Source organism: Neoarius graeffei, chromosome 21 (assembly GCF_027579695.1).
Source record: "Neoarius graeffei isolate fNeoGra1 chromosome 21, fNeoGra1.pri, whole genome shotgun sequence".
Classification (NCBI taxonomy): Eukaryota; Metazoa; Chordata; class Actinopteri; order Siluriformes; family Ariidae; genus Neoarius; species Neoarius graeffei.
This window is the reverse complement of record NC_083589.1, coordinates 61,205,138-61,229,703: the sequence shown is the minus strand read 5'-3', so window position 1 is coordinate 61,229,703 and position 24,566 is coordinate 61,205,138. Positions and strand designations below refer to the sequence as shown.

At 43.6% G+C, this 24,566-nt stretch overlaps 2 protein-coding genes across 3 annotated transcripts in view; one reads left to right on the top strand and one right to left on the bottom strand.

The window, feature by feature from the left end:
- mest (mesoderm specific transcript) overlaps window positions 1–5,178 on the top strand; it is a 22,387-nt gene extending 17,209 nt beyond the window's left edge. For both annotated transcript variants that reach the window (XM_060903455.1, XM_060903454.1), the window contains exon 12: window positions 319–5,178. In XM_060903455.1, the coding sequence (XP_060759438.1) occupies window positions 319–436 (118 nt within the window). In that variant the 3' untranslated portion in view covers window positions 437–5,178. The remainder of the gene's footprint in view (window positions 1–318) is intronic.
- Window positions 1,750–24,566, bottom strand: copg2 (COPI coat complex subunit gamma 2). The gene is made up of 23 exons (XM_060903453.1): window positions 24,427–24,566; window positions 23,729–23,781; window positions 17,857–17,937; window positions 17,697–17,768; window positions 17,521–17,600; window positions 17,357–17,432; window positions 14,338–14,430; window positions 14,151–14,237; window positions 13,902–14,059; window positions 12,381–12,514; window positions 12,135–12,202; window positions 10,257–10,445; window positions 10,045–10,140; window positions 8,256–8,499; window positions 6,660–6,735; window positions 6,374–6,477; window positions 6,101–6,226; window positions 5,907–5,975; window positions 4,807–5,118; window positions 4,139–4,236; window positions 3,870–4,008; window positions 2,240–2,338; window positions 1,750–2,136 (listed from the first exon to the last, which is right to left on the bottom strand). Exons 1-23 carry the CDS (start codon window positions 24,461–24,463, stop codon window positions 2,006–2,008), a joined length of 2,622 nt encoding a protein of 873 aa, XP_060759436.1. The 5' UTR covers window positions 24,464–24,566; the 3' UTR covers window positions 1,750–2,005.

Genomic DNA, 24,566 nt, shown 5'->3' with positions numbered 1-24,566 from the left:
GGTAAAGATGTAACTTGTTCTGACACTTTCAGGACAGAGGAATTTACGCTTCATGGTTTCTTTTTTGTCTTATTAACATGGTGTAGCTATAAAAGCTTAAATATGTTCATCAGCATATTGCTGTGATGCTACAAGGGGGGAAAAAAAACCCAAATCACTTCAGAATGTGCTGTTACACCAGCAGGAACCCAGCTTTATCACACCACCCCGTTGTTGATTATTTTTCTACAGCAGCACAGCACGGTTTTATTTCTTACATAATAAGTAGTACATTGTTCAGGTGACTACGTTGTTTTTAAAAGCCGTTTTCCCCTGCAGCAAACTGGTTCCAAGGTCGACTATAATGGTCCTGGATGAGCACGTCAGCCATTACCCACAGCTCGAGGATCCCACGGGCTTCGCAAACGCGTACCTGAACTTCTTCAACTCTTTCTGAATGGCACACTGCTGAAGAGAGTCATTATTATAATAATACAGGATTAGGATGAGCTATGAAGAACGAGGACTAAGAAATGCTTGCTTAGATAAATTACAGATTTCTTTTTGGGATTATTGATTTGCAGGTTTAAAAATGTTTCTGTGCTTTAATATTGATGCTGAACACTAGGCCCAGTCCAAAAATAACTGCACTGACTGTAGCTGGCTGGAAAAATCTTATGATGAAAGATGTACATTTGAGAGCCTTATGGTGACTAAACTAAAAGTGATGTTTCAGATTATAAAAACTACAAAAGACAGAAATGGGGGAGGTCACTGTATGACACCGTCAGCTCAACAAACTAAACCTGTTCCTATGCTGATATTTTTCCTTGAATGTCATGGTGTGTCTCGATAGTTTTATAAGCCAGCTCCGGATACTGCGATGCACATCTTTGCTACGTCGCACACAAGGGCTGGTCTTCATGGTAGCACTTTGAACTGGTGAGTGGAAACTGGGTTAATGTTGAATTTAAGCACAATGGCCTGACAGTGCATGTAGGTAAAGTGGCTTTGCATCCTGTACACTGGGAAACGAGGTCTCTGAGGCGCTGATCACGGACTGGTAGAGGTTAAAACTTGGAAAGGTTCCCAACCCTGGTCCTGGAGAGCCTTTAGGCTTCCTCAGTTGTAATGGGTGTGCTAGAGAAAAGGGGGAGGGGTTTTGAATGTACACGACAGAGGGTCCTCCAGGGCAGGGCAGGGCTGAGAACCATTTCACAGTGACTTAAGCCACACGTTATGTTTAATAACAAGCAATCATGCCATTTTTAAAAAACTCCTGAATCACACCAGCTTAAAATGTACACAACTTGGTGAGGTACAGTGGTACCTCGGGTTACGAACTTGATTCGTTTTTTGACTCCGTTCGCAAACCAAATTAATTTTCCCCATTGAAATTAATGTAAATCCAATGAATCCGTTCACCAGCCCAAGAAACAGGTTTTTTTGGTAACTTATGGGTTTGTGTGGAAAAATTACAGTAATACTAAAATAAAACAATTGTACAGCACACTTTACCTTTGTGGTTGATAGTGCTCCTCCTCCTCCATCCACGTGTGCCAGCAACTAACACTTTTCACTTTCTTGGGCGCTGTAACCAGGGTTAATTTAATGCAAAAAAGAAATCGTATCATCAACACAACGCAATGACGAGCAATGTTCACAGCGTGCCACCTTGAGTACAACTGATGCCACCAGTTTGTTCGTTAATGGTGCTCGTGACCCGAGGTTTGACTGTACTTGTAATTAATAAACAACAAAATGTGCAGCCATGTTTGTTTCTTGTTTATTCATCACTGGAAAAGACACTCTGGATTTAACAAATATTGCCCATAAACAGAAATGAAGCTAAATGTGCCCTCAGCTTAAAGTAAATAAAATATTCGCTCAATTACTTTTGCATCACTGGAAAAAAAAAAAAAAGTCAGAGAGAGATGTGCAAGGAATACAAACATACAGGTGAATTCGAATGAAGGACCGACTGGGATTGGCATGTGACATCACCACCAGGATTCACCCCGTTCTCTTAACCCACAGAGGCCAGAATGACATCGACAACGTTCTCGTCTGCACTTCGCACCGTCACCTGCATGGTAACTCCATCAGCGAGGGCGAGGCGCGCACGCACCAGCACGTCATAACCTCCCCGGAACACACCTGCACGAAAAGTGAGGGATTTAAACTTTCACATCATCTCTACATTAATGAACGTTTTAATTCTGAAGGTCATCCTTAGGTCAGTTTTGGAAACCGTTCCTACCGGCGAGGAAGAGGACGTGAGAGTTCTTGTTTTCGGGCACCTTGTCTGAACGTTCACACGGCTGCATGCCCAGGAAGCTGATGATGTTGTTGACGGCCTCTGTGGAATCAGACAGTAAAGTGGGTGTGAAATAAATTAATCTGCTCTCAGTGGTGTGATTAGTTTTCTAGGTGCAAATGCAACTTTGGAAAAACAAACTGGCTACGTAATGACGCCAGTGTAATCGGCTTCGTTGTTGCTCTGTAATTTGTCAAAGGATTCGAGTTCTGATCAAATTACTTACAGTACGAGGAAGTTACGCGTTGCGGTTTCTCAACTACAAGTTAAAATTTTCAGAAAAGCAAGGTCCTCAAACATGGAGGACAGAACACTAGTCTTATTAGCAAGCCAATATGAGGAGATTTACTTCAAGATACTGATCATCATCATAGGCTACGTTCACACTGCAGGCTGAAGTGACTCAAATCCGATCTTTTCGCCCATATGTGACCTGTATCCGATCTTTTATTGACAATATGAACGATACAGATCCGATTTTTTCAAATCCGACCCAGGCCGTTTGGATACGTGGTCCTAATTCCGATTCCTATCCGCTCTTTTCATATGCGACTTCAGTCTGAACCGCCAGGTCGCATTCATCCGACTTGCACGTCATCAACAAGCCACAAACGTCACTATTCTGCGCTGAAGTAGGCGGCGGGTCTCTCACAAAAAGTTACAACAACATGGCGCATGACCACGGGCACAGATAGAGGGGGGGACTCGTCCCACCCAGATTTAAATTCACCTCGCTCGGTCCCCCCCACTTATAGGGAGGAAAAAACGTCTATGCTGTCTTTCTTTGCATAAGGCAAACCTCACGGAAAAATCAAAAGACTAATTACCATTCGGTTTATTGAGGTGCACAGTAGTGTATACATAGTTGCAACAACTCACATAAAACAAAACAAAGACTGATATTCGGTTGGTTGAGCTGCGCAGACTGCACAGGTTGCAAGCTCGAGCTTGGTTGCTATGGTTACTAACAACAAGTTTGACAGGCATATCGGGGTTGGTTTGCTGGCAGCTTTGTCCCCCCCAGTTTTTTGTCCCTCCCAGTTCAAAAAACGTATCTGCGCCCCTGCGCATGACATCAATGCGAGGGACGCTTCGGGCTGTGAAGGTTCTGAATCTTCTCAATGGAAGGACGCAGAGGTTAGGGAGCTGATTTCCATTTGGGGGGATGCAGCTATTCAAGCTAGATTGGATGGGTCATACCGCAACCGGGCGGTTTTACTTCCGTAAACACTGGCCATGCTCACTGCGTGTGACGTCGTCGTATCCTGCAATGCGCATGCGGAACACTTTTAGGTCGCTTTTCGTTCATACTGAGGATCACATACAAGTCGCATATATTTGTTAATGTGAACGACCTCACAAAAAAAATCGGAATTGAGCATTAAGCCTTACAGTGTGAACGTAGCGTTGATAAAGCTAATCTACAGACCATGCTTAGGCTAGTTAGAAGCTAGGACGAGTGCCGCTATGGTTAGAATGTTCATATTAGCACAAAAAGCACAGCCGTTCCTCCTCCCTCAGAAAACAGGCCACCGAGCCAATAATGTGGCCACGCCCACCCTCCCAAGGTTACCTTCCAGAGTCCTGACTGAAGCCAGAGCGAACGTCTCCTCCTTCTCGAAGTCGGCTCCGACCTCCTCCCACGCCGCACCGAAGTTCGGCTTCAGGACTTTCTGGATGTGGTCTGCTACGGTCACTTCTAGATCCTCCAGCTAAAATAAGAAGTGCGTGTGAATGGCAGGAATAGATATGGGTGATCACATACATATGAACAGCTTTAAACATGCGTATAAAATGGGTGTCAAACAAATAAAAACACTGAGATCAGTGAACTTAACGTACCACGTATTCGTCATCGTAACCATCATCGTCAGGCTCGCCGGTGTTTGGATCGCAGTCACGCACCAGATATTTCATCGTACAGCTGAACGTACAGGACACTGAGGCAGAAACCATAGATAGAAATTCAGCACATGGAACTTCATAAAGACCACCACTAATCACCAGATGAGATTTAGAGTTCCTGGGGATTACTGATGCAATGTACGATCTTAATTAAAGGTTGTTATGGCATGGGGCCAAAACAAGCCACGCCCTTCTCTAGGATACCAAGCATGGCCAAGTCACAATGAGGAATCCTACATAGCTGGAAAAAGAGCTCTATTCAAACTTGTAGCCTCTTATATAGCTGGCTTTCTAAGCCACTGCTGGGTGTTCTACAAGGTTTGGCATATCGTGAATGTTGTGAAAAATCACTCAAGCCCTTTGACACGCCCCTTCCCTGACTCAGGAAACATCAACACATCTGGACTCAAATCACAGCTCTCAAGCCATTTCACGAGCACTTGTTACACAACTGACTTACGAGCCGAAGCATCAAAGACTGCAGTGTAGGACACTCTCACAAGACATCCCATCCATAATCAGGTGAATTCCTTACAAACAGCATTTCCTGCCGGATTAGGATCGATAATCAGCGGTATCATGACATCACTGGACTGCAAGGTCACCTGCTGTGGGGTCGTCATCTGGCAGGCGGACGAGTGTGTAGCAGGAACCAGGCTGGTTGTAAGGCAGGCTGGGAGCCGGGACGTGATGCACCACTTCATAAGCCTCGGACGGCTCCATCTGCACCAGGACGCGCTGCAGGAGCTGGTCGTTCAGCGTGTTGGTGCAATCAAACTGGAACACCAGGTGACCAGCGAACGTGTGTTTGATGCAGCGAACCACGTATTCCGTCTCCGCCTCCGTCAGCTGCACCGGCTCAGAGGACTTGAACAGAGGACCGAGACCCTGGAACTCGGAAATGGTGGAGAGTTGCTCTGAGAGAGAGAGAGAGAGAGAGAGAGAGAGAGAGAGAGAGAGAGAGAGAGAAAAATAAACCCAGAGAAACCCACCCCACAGACAGACACACAAAGAGAGAGAGAGACACACACACACAAATCCACAGAGAGAGAAACCCACAGACACAAACCCACAGACACAAACCCACAGACACAGAGAGAGAGAGAGAAACACACACAGAGAGAGAGACAGAGCAAGTGAGAGATGGACAGAGAGAGAGACAGATTACACATCCACGTGATCAGACTTTCATTCCCAGAAGACCTGCTGCAACGACTCTAATAACACAGTGACCCAACATTTATACACTACATCAAGAGAAAATGCAGAGGAGACTCTCACAGCCTCCCTGATATTCTCTAATTTAATCACGGCCAATCCAATTCCCACCCATCAGACAGCTCTCCCCCATCACACGACCACTACCAACCACGGACAGCGAAGGCCATCACATGCTTCCTCTGAGGAACGAAACGCCACCCGACCGCATCTTTTCAAACTACTTGCTCTTGCAGCATCTTTCTGACTTTTTGTCAAAATGTAAACGCAACGCTTCATTACTCTTATTTTACATTCTGTATTAAATGTGCATAATCAGCTCATCTTACATTCCAGCCACGTTAACTGTGAAGAACATCTAACTGGACAGAACAGTTAAAGTCTGATTTGCTAAGAACTCTTAAGACTAATGACTGAATTTATATTATCTATAATTTGCTCATCAGAATGATAACGTGTGCTGCATCATTGTGTCATGTCTGCTTACCTTGGTAAATGTCTTGGCGAGAAGGTGCCAGTTTTTCAGGAGCTTTACTCGTAGCCACTGGTGCGATTTCTGACAGGAGTTACAAAAAAATAAATAAATAAAAATTGTAATTGTGTGTAGAATTTTTCACTGAGACACAAAGAGGAGCTGGAAACTGAACAGATGAGCAGTCTAGAGGTGGAACAGAAGCGCACCTGTCTTCTGCTCTGTGATTGGTGCAGTAGCCAGAGGAACCGTCTTCATGTCGAATGGTTTCTCCGACGGCTCCAGCGTGTACTGATGGAGTGATTTCTCCAGGCCAGGAACGGACACAGACAAACCTGAGAACAAACACAAACCATTTTTGTTTTAAATAAAAAAAAAAAAAAAAAAAGTCTCATGTTTTATTTTCATTCATTCATTACTATACATCTACACAGTGTTATACGGTTTGGCTGAATTGTCTCTAGCAGTGATCTGGATCATACCATTAAAGATGTACGCAGCGTTCAGAGCCTTTTGTTTCTGCTGCAGGACGTTCATGTAGAATGTGGCTCTGTCCCTCACCTCATCATCACTGTCCATCATGCACCTACACCCCACACACACACACACACACAACAAACTCAGCAATTGCACATATACAGCTATAAGTACTGCTAATAATGGACATTATACTGTATCTGTATAAACAAAGATGGCTCCTATATTATTAAAACTAATGGAATGGTCTGATGTGTATACTGTTCTTATACACCACACAGCAGGGATTACCTCTGCATCAGGACCAGCACGCTGGGCAGCAGGTCATCGTTCTGTGCTCCAAACTTAGCCAGAGCGCTCACAGCAGCTTTACAGCAGAAAAGAGAGAATTATTTTAACCTTTATGGAAGGAGTCTCCAGCGTCAGCGCTTTGTAACATTCAGAGGTAAAGCGGTACCTTTAAAATGTCAAAATATTTTCTAACTCGAGGACTGAGAACTTTACCTTTTGTGGTTTCTCAGTAATGACAAGCTGTGTGACAATTTAACTTATTAATTTTGAAAGAGGAGGAAAAGAGGAGAAAGAGAGAGAAGCTGATGAGAAAACAACTGCTTATAGCACCGAGCTGCAAGTTAAGTGATAACAATAACTTGTTCTGGACGTTCTATAATACTAAATGTGATTATTATACGGCATGAGCTACTTCTGATAAAATCGTACGCTCTGATTGGTTACTCGGCGGGCAGTATTTTCCCGTAATGTTCGTGGGTGATTACAGACTTTCTTTCCAAGGCGCCAGCTTTCAACGTTGCAAAAAACCCCAAACAAAACGATAAAAAGATGAATTGGAAATCAAAAACAGCCGAAGCACAAAAAGACAAGCAAGTCACGGAGTTATTCAAGAAACGAGCACCGAAGAGCGTTCAGAAACCGCTAACAGAAATTGAGTTTTGAAACCGTGAGCCGTTTATTCTGCATGCGACTCAACTACGTTACAAACATGACCTGACTGAAAGCAGTGTCACGCTTCATTATAATGACGGTCTATTTTAATCTTAGACATTTAAAAAAAAAAAAAAAAAAAAGTATAATAAACTCATTAACCTCGCTTGCTCTGTCTTTACAGCACGGTCCGTACTGTCAAGACCTCGGTCTCATATTTTCCCATAAAGACCGAGCACGCGAGGTTAATAAGGAGTTACTGTTAAGGAGTTAAATAAATAATTTTTTCTCCTTGAAAAAAATTGATGTGGTGTAAGAAGAAGAAAAAAAAAAAATAAAAAAAAAAATAAATTCATGGCATTCCGTTACAGGAAAATAATCAACTTCAGGAAGGTCACGGTAACCCTGCGTGCGTCATCACACCACACCAAAATAATTGATTACTTTCCTGTAACAGAGCAACCCCGAGTGTTTAATTCACAACATAACAAATAAGCCTTTGAACTCTGCACGCTCCTTTCTCACTACATTTAAATTTCACCGCGATGCGCTGTTTATATGAAAATAATCAACTTCACTGTGGCGTCAGGAACTTCACCTTGTTGATTAATTTACTGTAACTGCACCACCCCAAGTGTTTTATTCCTTATTTAATGTAGGCCAAATACCTGTGATTACAGCAAGCCATTTTTAGCGCAAACGTTTACAAGTCACTGCTAATTAAACACAAATTAATCATTTTCCTTCTTTTAAATTCATTTGTGCTCAAAAAACTTGAAATCTCAACATGCCACGCGCAGCCCCTCAGTCAATCCATGAGCTTATACTGATGATGGATAGCAGGTTGAGCTGCTTACCCAATTATATTTTCTTTATTTTGTTTAAAAAAAAAATAAAATCATGAACATCCTATTTTCTGAGGCTGCAAGTCAGAGGAAGACTCACCTGCTCGGACCGCCTCGCTCTCGAGCACCACGCGGTTGAATATGAAGCGAATGTATTTGGACGGCGAGGGGGTGCGAGGGCCCTCTTTCCCCAGCAGGTGCAGGATCTTGGTGGCCAGAACCGTGTGCTCGCAGTCTTCAATAAACTCGCACAGGTGAGCCAGACCCGTCTCCTTACTCTCAGGGTTCTCCTCAATGATGCTGATGATGCAGTCCACGATCGCACGCTTGTACTCAAAGCCACCCTGCAAGAAACAGACACGTGAACTAGCGAGCAACCAACCTGAACTGTATTCATCTTATTTTATTCGTGGTGCAAGTTAGCTGTTTTGGAACGAGTGTTTTATACTAGTGCACAAAGGGGAGCTTTCAGAATTGAAGGCAAGTAAAGACACTTCCTTCAACAGATTCGTTCAATGTTAGTTCCTATAAAAATTATTTAAAACTAGTTTTAGTGACTTCTGGTACTCCAATAAATAACTTTTTTTTTTTTTTAGCTTTAACAGAAAATGACCTACCACAAAGAGCCACAACAAACAAACAAACGTATTCTGTCAAAAATAAAGTCACTGAAGCCAGAGTAACTCTCGTTTTAATCTACTTTTCTGACATTTACAAAAGAAGTCACACAGCATTCATGAAGTCTATTTCTAAAGTAATGCCTGAATACTTAGCGGATTATGACGACAATATGGCCGAGGCGTTTCAATTTGATAGCCGTCTCTTTATTTGAGTCAGAAAACAGCCCCTGCCCAATGATCAGTATCAGACTTCATAAATATCTGCCCTGAACCATCCTCGCCATTATACCACTGTGCCTCCTTTATACTCCTGTTTGCACGACCTCACTGCACTCTGCGTACCCTGACTGTCGTGTATATTTTTAGTATATTGTGTCTTGTCTGTAAGTATCCTGCATATTGTCTGTATATGGTGTACTGTTTATATTGATAGCATAGATATTTATAATGTACACTGTATATTATAGATATTTTTATGTATATTAGTGTTTATTATAGATAGATATTCTATAATAGATATTTTAGACATACTGCGTATAATATAGGTATTTTATATTATGTATTTGTATATTGAATATTATATTGTACATTACATATATACATTTTTCTTATACATAACTTACACAGATTTATTCACACTCCTCCCCCTTCCGTATCGCTAGAGATACACCAAATGCCAGAACCAAATTCCTTTTGTGTCTAAACATTCTTGGCCAATAAACATGATTCTGATTATCGGCTACAAACACTTACTGCAATAGTACGTGGCAAAAACAAGTGGTTTACTTCGACACAGATGTTTTCCCCATAGAATTACTTCGTATAGCCGTTTTGCAGTTGCCAGTTACAACGTTTTAACTCAACACTGGACCAATTTCAATCATTTTTGTTTCGAGGAAATATTTGTACCCGAAGACATGGGAAAATAGAGCCCAGGTTTAAAAATCCTGAAATGTTTCATTAAGCCTCACATTATGCATATTTAAACTTCCAGTGAACCACAAGGGCTGCTAAAGCAAAAGTTTGCAAACCCCATAATAAACTTTTACAATTTAACCATCAAAAAAAAAAAAAAAGGCATAAAATTTTGAAACTCAAAAGTGACTATTCTGCAACAGCCAAACAATACATTTCTTCATATAGGCTAAATGTTTTACCATACATAGTTTCACAGAACTGGTAACACACACACAAAGGGTGCACAAACTTTTGCATGCTGAACCGCTATTGAGTAACAAACTACTCAACCCATAATCCCCTGTAACTTACATCATCTCTCAGCATGTTAGACAAGAAGTTCATCATCACACTGTGCTTCCTGGGATACTTCTGGCACAGGGCACTGATAGCTTGGACCACCACCACCTGGGGGAAGGAAGAAAAAAAAAAAGGGGGGGGGAACCCACACACACCAAACACATTAAACACCTCATTAAGACATAACACACTGACATGTGTTTATGATTTCCCAAGTTATCGACCTTGAACTCGTCAGAGATCTCAGAAACGAAGGAGGAGATCTGTTTCATCAGCCGGTCCACACTGCTCTCGCTGCCCGTCTTCAGCAGTGTGGTGATGGCCAGAGTAGCAATGCTGCGGTTCGAATCAGTGATTAGGTTCTCCAGGTCCAGGTTACAAGCAGTCACTGCAGATGGGTGCTTCATCGCCACCTGGTGGACACCGGGAGAGTGATCACAAAAACAGGACACAATCCGACATGTGACTTACGCACCTGGGAAAATGAAGCCTATAATAAGACCGTGGAGTTTAAAACTAACATGATGTAGAACTTCAGCTGCTAGGTCTGTTCACAAGTAGTGTGCAAAGTGATCGCACATCAAAAACAGGAAGTACTACATCCACGATTGATGTGCAGGGAAGTCGATGCCCAAAAATCCAAATCAGTCATGTCATATTCTTGTAAATAACTGAGACAGCAGCAGCTAGCATCCCAAGTGGCAGCAGAGATCTAATATCTTCACCATATTTTCATGTTAAAAAATATATATATTTATAAAAAATAGCTCGAGTCTGCTACGATGTAGTCGATGTATTTACTCAGAATTGATGCGAAAGTCAATCGGAGCATCAATGTCTTGAACACTGAGCTCCATACTGACAGCTACTGGACAATAAAAATTCCCACACCACTCCCATAGCAACTGTTTTGCTTGTAAATAACTCGAGACATTTTTAATGCTTAAGGTTTGTATGTATATTGTTTAAAAAAAAGTAAAAATTGATAAAGTCTAAAAGCTGAGGTTCTGCTGAAAAAAAAAAAAAAAAAGATACCCAACACTTGTGTGTTAAAAACAAACGTGTAAGGTGGTATAATACTGTGAAACTAAATCTATAGCAAAACATTACAGAAAAAAAAAAAAAAAAAAAAACACCCTTAAGCCTCTAAAGGGTCATACACCAAAAATAAAATAAAAAAAATTCCATGAATAAGCCTCAATACAGCATTAGAAATATCCTTGTAACTCATAATTAATATTTACACTGTATATAAGACCATATAAATTCCATTAACATTAATTTTATACCATTAACAGAAAAATACTAAAGCAAATGATTACTAACTATTTAAATCAAATACTAATAAGGCCTTTGGACTAGTAGGTAATGTCATCACTCTTTACTTATTGTCCACTAGAGGACACTAAAATCCCATTCACCATCAGAAAAAGAAACTGAACTATACAGATACTGTAAAGTCACAGTGATTTGCACTAGCTGACCTGAACAAAAAAAAAATTAAAAATAAAATAAATAACCTGCAAAAAAAAAAAAATCATGAAAATTAACAGTTATAAGTGATTGGAAAAAAAAAAAAGCCAGTTTTTCATGGATCATTCCGGTTTGGTGATCCAGATCAACACCAAAAGTCATAGCAACTTAATTCAGCCCAGAGGTATTCTTCATGTGAAATTTGGGGATAATTGGTTGAAAACTGAGGGAGAAATAGCATCCTAAAAAATGTTAGGATAATAATAATAAAGGATCCTGAGTGAGAGGAACAATTTGTGCTACCGCTGCTACAGCAAATTAAATGTCAATAGTTCAGTTGTGCAGAGCTCACAGTTTTTTTAAGTTAAGACTTATTTCAGTCGTTTAACTTCATGATTAATGTGTATTGTGATAGAAGTGTTTTAATTCTAGGTTTAATCATGAACAAGTTATTCATTTTACTGTCTAAAATGACATAATTAAATGAATGAAAAAGTTCTGAATGCCGTCCTGACTTGAGGAGCACGGTTCGATATTAATAAAAGAATACTACCTGAAACGACGATGATGTGAAAAATTAGCACCACCACACAAACGTCAGAAAGTATCAGGCATGAAAACAGACTCACTTTATTGAGGGTCCTCACGGCTGCATAACGTAGCGCTGCTTTCGGTGAACTGCAGAAGAGCTGGAGCACTGAGGAGGACAAGCCACCAATATGAACATCAATCAGGAAATGTCTTAAAAAACACACACACGGAAGCCCATTTCCACCACCGCAATAACGAGAAGGTTTCTCATAATTATGGCTTTCTATCTTAGAACTGGGCTTCCATGTACAAACACACACACACACAAAAATTCAGAAACCAACCAGACACAGCAGGGGCGAGCTCTCGGGCGGTGCAGTTGGGCATGTGGACGATGGCCGAGGCTGCTTCATACACCACCATCTCATGCTTATTCCTCAAACAGCTCTCGATGAAGTCAAACAGTGGGCTGTCATGTCTAAGAAAACACACAGGCATGCAGAAACTCAAACAGTGATGATATATCGCCTCTCAATCCTAACACTGATGGGGGGGAGAAAAGAAAAACCTCGCCCTCCTTTCCTAGGATTCATTTCAGGGCTGTCAGAGTTAAGGCAATAACACGTTAATGCAAATTACTGTTAACGCCACTAATTATTTTTATTTTTTTGCACGTGATTAACGCATGCATGTTCTATGCCCCTCCCCCACAGTCTGGGAAATCAGGAAGTGACGCAGCATGAGCGAGTGATGTAACGAGTAACTGTAGTAGTGAACTTTTAGCTGGTCAGTGTAAGTTGTGATAAAGTGCAATTATGTACAGACTCAACTTGTATTGTTGTGTTCGAACTCATCTCATCTCATTATCTGTAGCCGCTTTATCCTGTTCTACAGGGTCGCAGGCAAGCTGGAGCCTATCCCAGCTGACTACGGGCGAAAGGCGGGGTTCACCCTGGACAAGTCGCCAGGTCATCACAGGGCTGACACATAGACACAGACAACCATTCACACTCACATTCACACCTACGCTCAATTTAGAGTCACCAGTTAACCTAACCTGCATGTCTTTGGACTGTGGGGGAAACCGGAGCACCCGGAGGAAACCCACGCGGACACGGGGAGAACATGCAAACTCCACACAGAAAGGCCCTCGCCGGCCCCGGGGCTCGAACCCGGACCTTCTTGCTGTGAGGCGACAGCGCTAACCACTACACCACCGTGCCACCCCTGTGTTCAAACGGTTTACATAAAGTTTTTTTTTTTTTATAAATATGCTTTTAATGGTCCAGAGGGGAGAAAAGACAATGTGTTACGGTCCAGGTGCGTGTGAGAGAAAGAGTTTGTTTTATTCTGAGAAATGAGAGTGTGATGTGTTTATAAATGCAGTTTTTGCTCGTGAATGTATTTGATATTTACCAGTGAGTTTTTGCATTTTACTGGAAAACATCTTTATGAGCTGTGTGGCTTAACAAATGTTTTGTATTTTTAATTTTCTTTAAAAACAGCTGCTCCTGTTGTTGAGTCCACATCACTGAGTGTGTTTATTTTATTGTATAGTTTGAAGCGCGAAGTTAAGGACAGAACGAGAAGAAAATACCGTATTGTTTTGTTCACACTGAATTGTGCGAAACCCTCAAAATTAAAGTTAATGTTGCTTTATTTTTTAAAAGCAGTGGGGAATAAAATGCCCACAAAAAAAGACACAAACTTTTGTATTTGTAGAACAGATTGTACGATGACCTGTATAAAGTAACTGCACTATATCCTAAACACTTTGAACTACAAGGTCCTGAACAACGCAACGACTCCATACAGTAACCTTAATAAAAGTTTTCCGTGTGTATTAAAATTAAATCATCACGCACCCTCCCTCAGTCTCCTCCAGCAGCTTACTGGCGATGCGGATCAGCATGCAGTAGGCAAACGGAGACTTGAGGCCCGACTTGGTGAACTTATTAAGCATCTTGGTGACAGCGAGGCGGTCGTTCTTCCTCAGGTGATAGAGCAAGCCCAGGGCATGGTACTGTAAACCAAAATGGAAATTATAACTTAAAAAAAATAAAGAAAAACCCCGATCGGTTTTATTAATAAATCTAATGAAGTGTTACACCAACCTGCACCATGATGTTATCACTGGACGCTGCTTCCTGAGCTTCATTAACCCAACGCTTTACTACATCATAGCTCATCTTCACCATGTGCTGCAGAAAAAAACAAAACAACCACAGTGAGCACAAATTAAAACATCGTAATGGTCAGCACGTTACTACAGTCCACATTAAATCAGGAACTCGTCCTGACCAGAGAAGAGACGAGAGCAGAGCTGGACACACTGGGCACTTTGTCCACTATGGCCTGCTTCATGTATCGCTCGATGGCTTGCAGCATGGTGGTCTAGAAGACGAAGGAATAAACGAGAGTCAGGACCATGACATCAGACCAGCAAAACAATTTCTTTCCCACATCTTTTAAAAAAATAAAAAAAGGTAGTAATAATAATAATAATAATAATAAGCTGGTGATTTCAGAGGCACGACCCCAGGGGCTGTTATTTCATCAACATAACGGCAAAAAGTTATTTTCGTAATGGCCATTAACTCGAGATGTAAGCATGATGGGGAATTTATTTAAATAAAGAAACAAACAAATACATTTCTATTTAAAAGTAGTGTGTCAGGATGTTTTTGGTCAATTTAATATATTCTTAATGTCACTTCAGTGGAAATTAACCGTATAGTTATTTGACCACAAACATTTATAATTAATTAATTAATTAAACTAGAAAGAGCGGACGGCGTTCAGGATGCTTGGTAAATTAGATACGTTTCCGGTGCTGCTGTACATCTTTGGAAATTGACTATTAGTTATGAAAGAGCAGTTTAAACAAACAAATAAAACAAACATCCTTAGGAAGTTAAAGCAAGCTCGCCTCCCTCGCCACCTGCTGATCAACTTTTATCGATCTGTAATAGAGTCTCCTGACCTACTGCTGTACGGTGTGGTTTTCCAGCTGCACCGCGGAGGACAGGAAGGACCTGCAGCGGGTGGTGAGGGCCGCACGGCGCATAACCGATACACCACTCCCTCCCCTCAAAGACAGACATTCACACTGACTGACTACAAAAGCGCTGACAGTTCCATCATTCTGTCGCTAAACGAACACCTGATCACACCGAGGTGCTCGCTGACCACCGATATTTATTAGTTTGGTCCTGCGTTTCCTTTCCTTCGTATATAACATAACGTCTTTTCTTCTCGCTTTCTTTCCGTTACTGTAGTCGCTCTTTTACGTTTCATTCGCACACTCACGTCCTCCATTTTTCTCTCCTGTTTCAAATTTGTATCCCACAATGCCTTGCGTGAACGGGGAAAGCCCACCACGTGATGCATGATGTAACTGTTGAATTGGGTCACGGTGAAGCAGGAAAAGATACCCGAGAATTTAGAGCCACGTGGAAATAAATTCATTAATTGTTCTATTTTTAAAAAAATCTAATAAAATTGGAAGTCTGTGATTCAAATTCAGTAGCTTTCAGGTCAATAAACAAAAATAACTGGGTGTCGGGGAAAATTCTTTTTACGACCTAAACTTGAAAAATCTGAAAGGCAGTCTACCTTTAAACGTTATACATTTCCAACGCTACTTCTTTGCCTTTGTAGTTATTTGATGACAAACTTAAACATACACTTATTTATAGATTTTTTTTTATTTTTATTTATTTATTTTTAAAGAGGGTCAGGGTGTATGGAAAATTTTTATATATTTTCAGTAGGGCTGTAACAATATGCGTATCGAAATCAAAATCACGATACGCAGAGCCACGATCCGTATCGCGATACAAGGCGGCAGAATCGCGGTACACCCTTTCAAACTTCTCCTCAGCCCAAAAACAGAGGTGCTTCCAAACTTCAATTTATGAATACTTTACTTTTTATTTAAATTACATTTTAAATTTACTTAAATTACTTTTATTTTTTATATCTATTAGTAAGTCGTTTTTTCGCCGACCTGCGACAATCTTCTGCGAGTCACGCAACGTCCACACTCGCCACTGGCACAGCATTCATTTCTTTTAAGCGGTCGCCATTCTGGTTGCGACGCGGGGAGCGAATCTGTAAACAAGCAGCTCACTGGCTGGCTAGGTGTGCCACAAGCCAATCACAATCACTTGACCAGAAAGGCATGCAGTGTTGCCAGATTGGGCGGGTTTAGGTGCTTTTTGGCTGGTTTTGAACATATTTTGGGGTGGAAAACGTTAGCAATATCTGGCAACACTGAAGGCATGTCTGCTTGGGCGGAAGCCTTCTGCGGTAGTTACATTTTGACACGCGAGCAACGTTTCACTATAAAAATTCTGTAATTTCCATCTGTTTTCCGCGATCACAGAAAATCACTGGCCCTATGAGAGTGAGACAGTGAGAGAGCCACCCCCCCCCTCAAAAAAAATCTTAACGGATTTACACGATTTGGAAAAATGACTTTCAGAACCGAAAGAAACAGAGCTTCCGGCTCAACAGTATTATTTTGAGAAATAAAACAGTCTTTGGATATACATTTGTTCATTTTTGCATACATATTACTCATTCTCTGCAGTGGTCTGAATTATTTGTTATTAAATAGTTAATGTAAGTAAGTAAATGTTAATAAGTCAAATTTACTACTTTAAAAACACATTTAAAAAAAATCGTGGGTGTATCGAATCGTGGGTCAAAAATCGCGATACGAATCGAATCGTGAGTTGGGTGTATCGTTACAGCCCTAATTTTCAGTACTGTTTTGCAAACTGACGAGTTATTTGACGGCACACACAAAGAATTTAAACTTCAGATTAAATATGTACTGTACTAAAAAGATGTAAAATACCATCTAAGACTCCGTAAACTTGAATACATTTTATTTGTGACTGTGTTTAACTGAAGCACTAAGGCCGTCAATATACATGGCTATTTTATGTTAACAGTTTGTTAATATTTATGGAATACCATGATTGCATAAACGTAAGGATTAAAAAGACAAAGTCAGTAAATAAATAAAATAAATAAATGCATAAATAAAAACAATGCATCATCTTACACACGCCTGTGGTCTATAGAGGTCTCTGTGTGAGGTGGAGATAATATAATGTGTAAGATTATATTATTAGAAGCCACAGGTGTGACTCGTGAACACTAACTGTGGGATTTTTACGTTGCGCATCATTAAACTCCCACATTAAAAGAGTTCAGCGGGTAGAGTTTAAAAATAAATAAACACGACAGTGAATAACGTGGGAGAAAATCACTGATGAATTAATACATAATGAAAGTGCATTTCACTCACATCAGTGATCCTGCAGAGCGCTCTGATGGCAGGGCCTCGATACACATCCTCTTTACCAGTCATGTCTTTGGTCAGACTAACACACACACACACACAGTGTAAAGTTCTTCGCAGTGAACACGCATCATGTGACCGGGTGATGAGATAACCTAAGAGATCATCACCTGCTCGTAACAATGATGACGTCCTCGGAGATGTTTGCCATCTCCTTGATGGTTAGGTAGCACATCCTTCGCAGTGTTTGCTACACAGACAAAATTTTTAAAAAAGGGATTATTTTTATTTTATTACAAACGTGACTGAAAGTTTAATGCCGTGTTGAAAATATAGAGATGTTTACATCATTCGACTGGAAGAGCCTGGTCATGGCAAAGAAAGCTTCAGTCGCCTCCGTGGTTCCAAAGTGCTCACCCTGGGGGGGAATCAGAGCGCATAAAACACGAGACGAAAACAACAAGAGTGGAATAAAACAGATGAATCAGTGAGGAGAAATTAGTGACCTGGTTGAGCAGGTAGATGATTTTTGTCAGGATGTGGAGGCATCTTCGTGGGTTGATGGGAGTCTCGTTGAAGATGCGAGCCTTGAAAGGGGGAAAGAAGAAGGGGAGAGAGAAGAAGGGAGGGGGAAAAAAAAAAAAGACACCAATATCAGAGCTCTGAGCAACAACCTGCAGGATATGCAAAAATCCACAGCCACAAAGTATTTTAGGACAAATTGTGTCCCAGGTCCATTTATCGGGCAGAACACACACACACCCCATTAAAGATGTCAAATGATCAGATAAACACAACAATATCTCATCTCATTATCTGTAGCCGCTTTATCCTTCTACAGGGTCGCAGGCAAGCTGGATCCTATCCCAGCTGACTACGGGTGAAAGGCGGGGTTCACCCTGGACAAGTCGCCAGGTCATCACAGGGCTGACACATAGACACAGACAACCATTCACACTCACATTCACACCTACGCTCAATTTAGAGTCACCAGTTAACCTAACCTGCATGTCTTTGGACTGTGGGGGAAACCGGAGCACCCGGAGGAAACCCACGAGGACACGGGGAGAACATGCAAACTCCGCACAGAAAGGCCCTCGCCGGCCCCGGGGCTCGAACCCAGGACCTTCTTGCTGTGAGGCGACAGCGCTAACCACTACACCACCGTGCCGCCCCACACAACAATATGTAAAGGTTAAATTGGTACCAATCCAGAGTTTCAGTCCAAGACACACAACATTTACACAATTATTACAACTCAAACATCCACACAGTCACAAAACTGGACTCAACTCAAACACTTGATAGAACACACAAGACTAATCCAGCAACTCAAACAGACCAAAGCTCCCAAGTCAAAAGCCCAAACTCAACAACTTCAAACTCTGATCTAACACCAAATTCAACAAATCAAACAGCAAAACTCATTTCAAAAACCTGATTTAACGACTCAAGCTCTGATCCAACAACTTAAACACGCTCACCAAAAGTCAAAATAACAAAAAAATAAAAATAAATTTAAAAACCCTAACTTTGGACTTAACAACTTAAATGTACTGACTGCAAAGTCATCTGAATTTATTTATTTATTTTATTGTGCATGGCATTTTCCTCTGTATCACATCACGCGGGTGAGATGTGATCATTTTAATATCTCGAGGATCACTTTTCTCTGTTTGTTTTGGGACCCAAGATGGCGATGCACAGAAAACATTGTGACTCTGCATCAATCTCAGAGAGTTTTCAGTCGCAGGGATTTATGTAATTTGTGGTTCACGTTTGCGAATAGATCCGTGAAACAAACAAAAGACGAATATTTATATATCTTTTCTCCATCACTGCTTTTGTGTTCTTGTTTCTTTCTCTGTAAGATCGAAACATTAGGTGCAGAACTCCATACCCGCCCCTCCTAGAACTGCCACCTTATTGTGGTGGAGGGGTTTGTGTGCTAGGAGCCACGTTGTCGGGGGCATTACGCCCCTGTTAGGGTCTCCCAAGGCAGACAGGTCCTAGGTGACAGGCCAGACTAAGAGCAGTTCACCAAAACCCTTATGGATAAAATAAAATCAAGGACCGTCACGTCGCCCGGTATGGCGCAGCCAGGGCCCCACCCTGGAGCCAGGCCCGGGGTTGGGGCTCGTACGCGAGCACTTGGTGGCTGGGCCTTTGCCCATGGGCCCGGCCGGGCTCAGCCCGAAGAGGTGACGTGGGCCCGACCTCCTGTGGGTTCACCACCCACAGAGGTAGTCGTAGGGGGCTGGTGCAGTGTGGATTGGGCGGCAGTCGAAGGCAGGGGCCTCGACGACCTGATCCCCGAACACAGCGGCTAGCTGTTGGGACATGGAATGTCACTTCGCTGGGGGGGGAAGAGCCTGAGCTTGTGCGGGAGGTTGAGAGGTACCGGCTAGAGATAGTCAGGCTCACCTCCATGCACAGCTTGGGCTTCGGAACCCAGCTCCTCGAGAAGGGCTGGACTCTCCACTTCTCTGGAGTCGCCCATGGTGAACGGCGGCAGGCTGGTGTGGGCTTGCTTATAGCTCCCCAGCTCAGCCACCATGTGTTGGAGTTTACCCCAGTGAACGAGAGGGTCATCCCTCTGTGCCTTAGGATTGGGGAGAGGGCTCTTGCTGTTGTTTGTGCCTACGGGCCAAATAGCAGTATAGAGTATCCGGCCTTCTTGGAGTCCCTGAGAGAGGTACTGAGAGGTGCTCAGACTGGGGACTCCATTGTTCTACTGGGGGACTTCAACGCTCACGTGGGCGACGACAGTGAAACCTGGAGGGGCGTGATTGGGAGGAACGGCCTCCCCGATCTGAACCCGAGTGGTGTTTTGTTATTGGACTTCTGTGCTAGTCACGGTTTGTCCATAATGAATACCATGTTCGAGCATAGGGGTGTCCATAAGTGCACATAGCACCAGGACACCTTAGGTCGGAGGTCGATGATCGACTTTGTTGTCGTTTCATCTGATCTCTGGCCCTGTGTCTTGGACACTCGGGTGAAGAGAGGGGCTGAGCTGTCAACTGATCACCACCTGGTGGTGTGTTGGATCCGCTGGCGGAAGAGGAAGCCGGACAGACCTGGCAGGCCCAAACGTATGGTAAGGGTCTGCTGGGAACATCTGGCCAAGCACTCTGTCGGCGGGGTCTTTAACTCCCACCTCTGGGAGAGCTTCTCCCAGCTTCCGAGGGAGGCGGGGGACATTGAGTGTGAGTGGACCATGTTCTCTGCCTCCATTGTCGACGTGGCTGTTCGGAGCTGTGGCCGCAAGGTCTCCGGTGCCTGTCGTGGCGGCAATCCCCAAACCCGGTGGTGGACACCGGAAGTAAGGGATGCCGTCAAGCTGAAGGAGGAGTTCTATCGGGCCATGTTGGCCTCCAGGACTCCTGAGGCAGCTGATGGGTATCGGCAGGCCAGGCGTGCCGCAGCTCGGGCAGTTGCAGAAGCAAAAACTCGGAACTGGGAGGAGTTCGGTGAGGCCATGGAGAAGGACTATCGGTCGGCCTCGAGGAAATTCTGGCAAACCATCTGGCGCCTCAGGAGGGGGAAGCAGTACTCTGCCAACACTGTTTACATTGCGGGTGGGGAGCTGTTGACCTCGACTGGGGACATTGTCGGGCAGTGGAAGGAATACTTCGAGGATCTCCTCAATCCCACTGTCACGTCTTCCATTGAGGAAGTGGAGGCTGATGACTCAGAGGTGGACTCGTCCATTACACAAGCCGAAGTTACTGAGGTGGTTAGCAAGCTCCTCGGTGGCAGGGCACCAGGGGTGGATGAGATCCACCCCAAGTATCTCAAGTCTCTGGATGTTGTGGGGCTGTCTTGGCTGGCACGCCTCTGCAACATCGCGTGGCGGTCGGGGACAGTGGCTCTGGAGTGGCAGACTGGGGTGGTGGTCCCTCTTTTTAAGAAAGGGGACTGGAGAGTGTGCTCCAATTATAGGGGAAATCACACTTTTCAGCCTCCCAGGGAAGGTTTACTCCAGGGTACTGGAGAGGAGAATTCGGCCAATAGTCGAACCTCGGATCCAGGAGGAGCAATGCGGTTTTCGTCCTGGTCCCAGAACACTGGACCAGCTCTATACCCTTCATAGGGTGCTCGAGGGTTCATGGGAGTTTGCCCAACCAGTCCACATATGCTTTGTGGATTTGGAGAAGGCATTCAACCATGTCCCTCGTGGTATTCTGTGGGGGGTGCTTCGCGAGTATGGGGTTCAGGGCTCTTTGCTAAGGGCTGTCCGGTCCCTGTACGAACGGAGCAGGAATCTGGTTCGCATTGCCGGCAGTAAGTCAAACCTGTTCCCAGTGCATGTTGGACTCTGGCAGGGCTGCCCTTTGTCACCGGTTCTGTTCATAACCTTTATGGACAGAATTTCTAGGCGCAGCAAGGGGCCGGAAGGAATCCTGTTTGGGAACCACAGGATTTCATCTCTGCTTTTCGCAGATGATGTTGTCCTGTTGGCTTCCTCAAACCAGGCCCTTCAGCATGCACTGGGGCTGTTTGCAGTCGAGTGTGAAGCGGCTGGGATGAGAATCAGCACCTCCAAGTCCGAGGCCATGGTTCTCGACCGGAAAAGGGTGGCTTGCCCTCTCCAGGGTGGTGGAGAAGTCCTGCCTCAAGTGGAGGTGTTTAAGTATCTCGGGATCTTGTTCATGAGTGAGGGAAGGATGGAGCGCGAGATCGACAGCCGGATCGGTGCGGCCTCCGCAGTGATGCAGTCGCTTTACCGGTCCGTCATGGTGAAGGAGCTGAGCCAAAAGGCAAAGCTCTCGATTTGCCGGTCGATCTATGTTCCAACTCTCACCTATGGTCATGAGCTTTGGGTAATGACCGAAAGAACAAGATCGCAGATACAAGCGGCCGAAATGAGTTTCCTTCGCAGGGTGGCTGGGCGCTCCCTTAGAGATAGGGTGAGAAGCACAGTCACTCGAGAGGAGCTCGGAGTAGAGCCACTGCTCCTCCACATCAAGAGGAATCAGCTGAGGTGGCTCGGGCATCTCTTTCGGATGCCTCCTGGACGCCTCCCTGGGGAGGTGTCCCAGGCATGTCCCCCCGGGAGGAGGCCCCGGGGAAGACCCAGGACACGCTGGAGGGACTATGTCTCTCGGCTGGCCTGGGAACGCCTCGGTGTTCTTCCCGAGGAGCTAGCCGAGGTGTCTGGGGAAAGGCAAGTTTGGGCTTCCATGCTCAGACTGTTGCCTCCGCAACCCGGCCCCGGATAAGCGGAAGAAGACAAGACAAGACTCCATACCCGCTACCATAGAGTCGAGCCCATGGGTCCTAAGGCTAAGATAGCTAAGCGCTAGAATTATTTAGTTATCTGTCCAGAAAAATGACACATCGTCTAATCTTGCAGTTGCACTCTAGGCAGGCTTTCCTTTTCTTTTCCACTGGAGGGAGAGCCGAGTCTGCCATGTTCGCCAACACCGACTTGTTTTGGTTAAAAGTAGCTCAAACATGCCCCATGGTGGTCACGTGATATTGTCGCTCACTTGCTTCAGCAATCTCCGGAATCATAAAATGCGGGTCACAGCAAAATGTTTACACACAGGATACACGGTGTGTGTGCAGCAGTGAAACATCTTGAAACTCCAACAGCAACAGAAATAGAACATCTCATCTCATTATCTGTAGCTTTATCATGTTCTACAGGGTCGCAGGCAAGCTGGAGCCTATCCCAGCTGACTACGGGCGAAAGGCGGGGTACACCCTGGACAAGTCGCCAGGTCATCACAGGGCTGACACACAGACAACCATTCACACTCATTCACACCTACGGTCAATTTAGAGTCACCAGTTAACCTAACTGCATGTCTTTGGACTGTGGGGGAAACTGGAGCACCCAGATGAAACCCACGCGGAGAACATGCAAACTCCACACAGAAAGGCCCTCGCCGGCCACGGGGCTCGAACCCGGACCTTCTTGCTGTGAGGCGACAGCGCTAACCACTACACCACCATGCCGCCCAGAAATAGAACATTTTACCCAGAATTCAGCTTTGCAGTCAGAACCTTTAAACACCAAATCCACCTGCTCAAACACCTATAAAATGTCCAAATTACCAACTCAAAAACTTCAATAACACACAAACAAAAAACCCTAATCCAACCACTCCCAAACCCAACAACCTGATCCTACAACACGAGCAGCACACCAACAGCACTGGATTGTCAGTATATTAACAAAATAATAGTCTGTTGAAAACATCAGATCACTCTGACGCACACAGTCAGATCTCTCTCCAGCACCATATAATACAGAACAGATCAGAGTCAGTGTGGGTTTTCTCTGTTCACACTGTGATCATGTAAAGGACAGATGTGTGACAGATGTGAGGGAAGAGCCTGCGTGCGTGTGTCACTTTCTCCTCTCACCTCTTGCAGGACAGCACTCTTCTCCAGATGCTGAAACGGGTTGGAGCCACTTCCTGTGAACAAACACATGATAAATAAGAGTTCATACACCAGCACTGTATGGAGATTTAATATACTACTACAGATCCTCATGAGGCTGAAATGTCACAGGACCACCGCATACAGTACCTTAAAATATGCCTGTATACTTCAAATATATCCATATACCTTCAAGTTTACCTTAAATATACCTCAACGTGTACTTTAAACATACATTAAATATACCTGTCTACCTTAAAGACTTGGCTGGATTACATGTCAAATGACCAAAAACAAAGTTATCCTACGTTTATGCACAGTGTGTAAGAATTAAAAATAAAGATAAAGACAGACTAACACAGATTATAGTCATGAGTTAATCCAGTTAAAGTAAATAATAAACAAATTAGCCAGCTGTGGTTATGCTAACTCTCCAGACACAAAGTAAAGACTTTCAGCGCATTTATCTCGGCATACTGTTCTACAAAACCGCACAAAACATTAATATAATTTATATTTAAATCCTGGAGCAGGTGTTATATCATTAAAAATGTTAGTAAATTAACTGCACCAGCAATGAAGTGCCAATGAAGAGCTAAGCTAACAACTAGCACACATTACCGTTTATTCAATCAACAGCACGGAATAACATGAGGAAAACAAATTAAATTAATTCTTACCCGCCTCCTCGTCCTTTTTATCAAATTTCTTTATCATTTTCAGGAATGTTTTGGATGAAAAGAGTGAGGACTGAGTTCCACTCTCTAATGTACACACATCCGACCCGCAGCTCCACGTCAGCTGCCGGACTGAAGACACT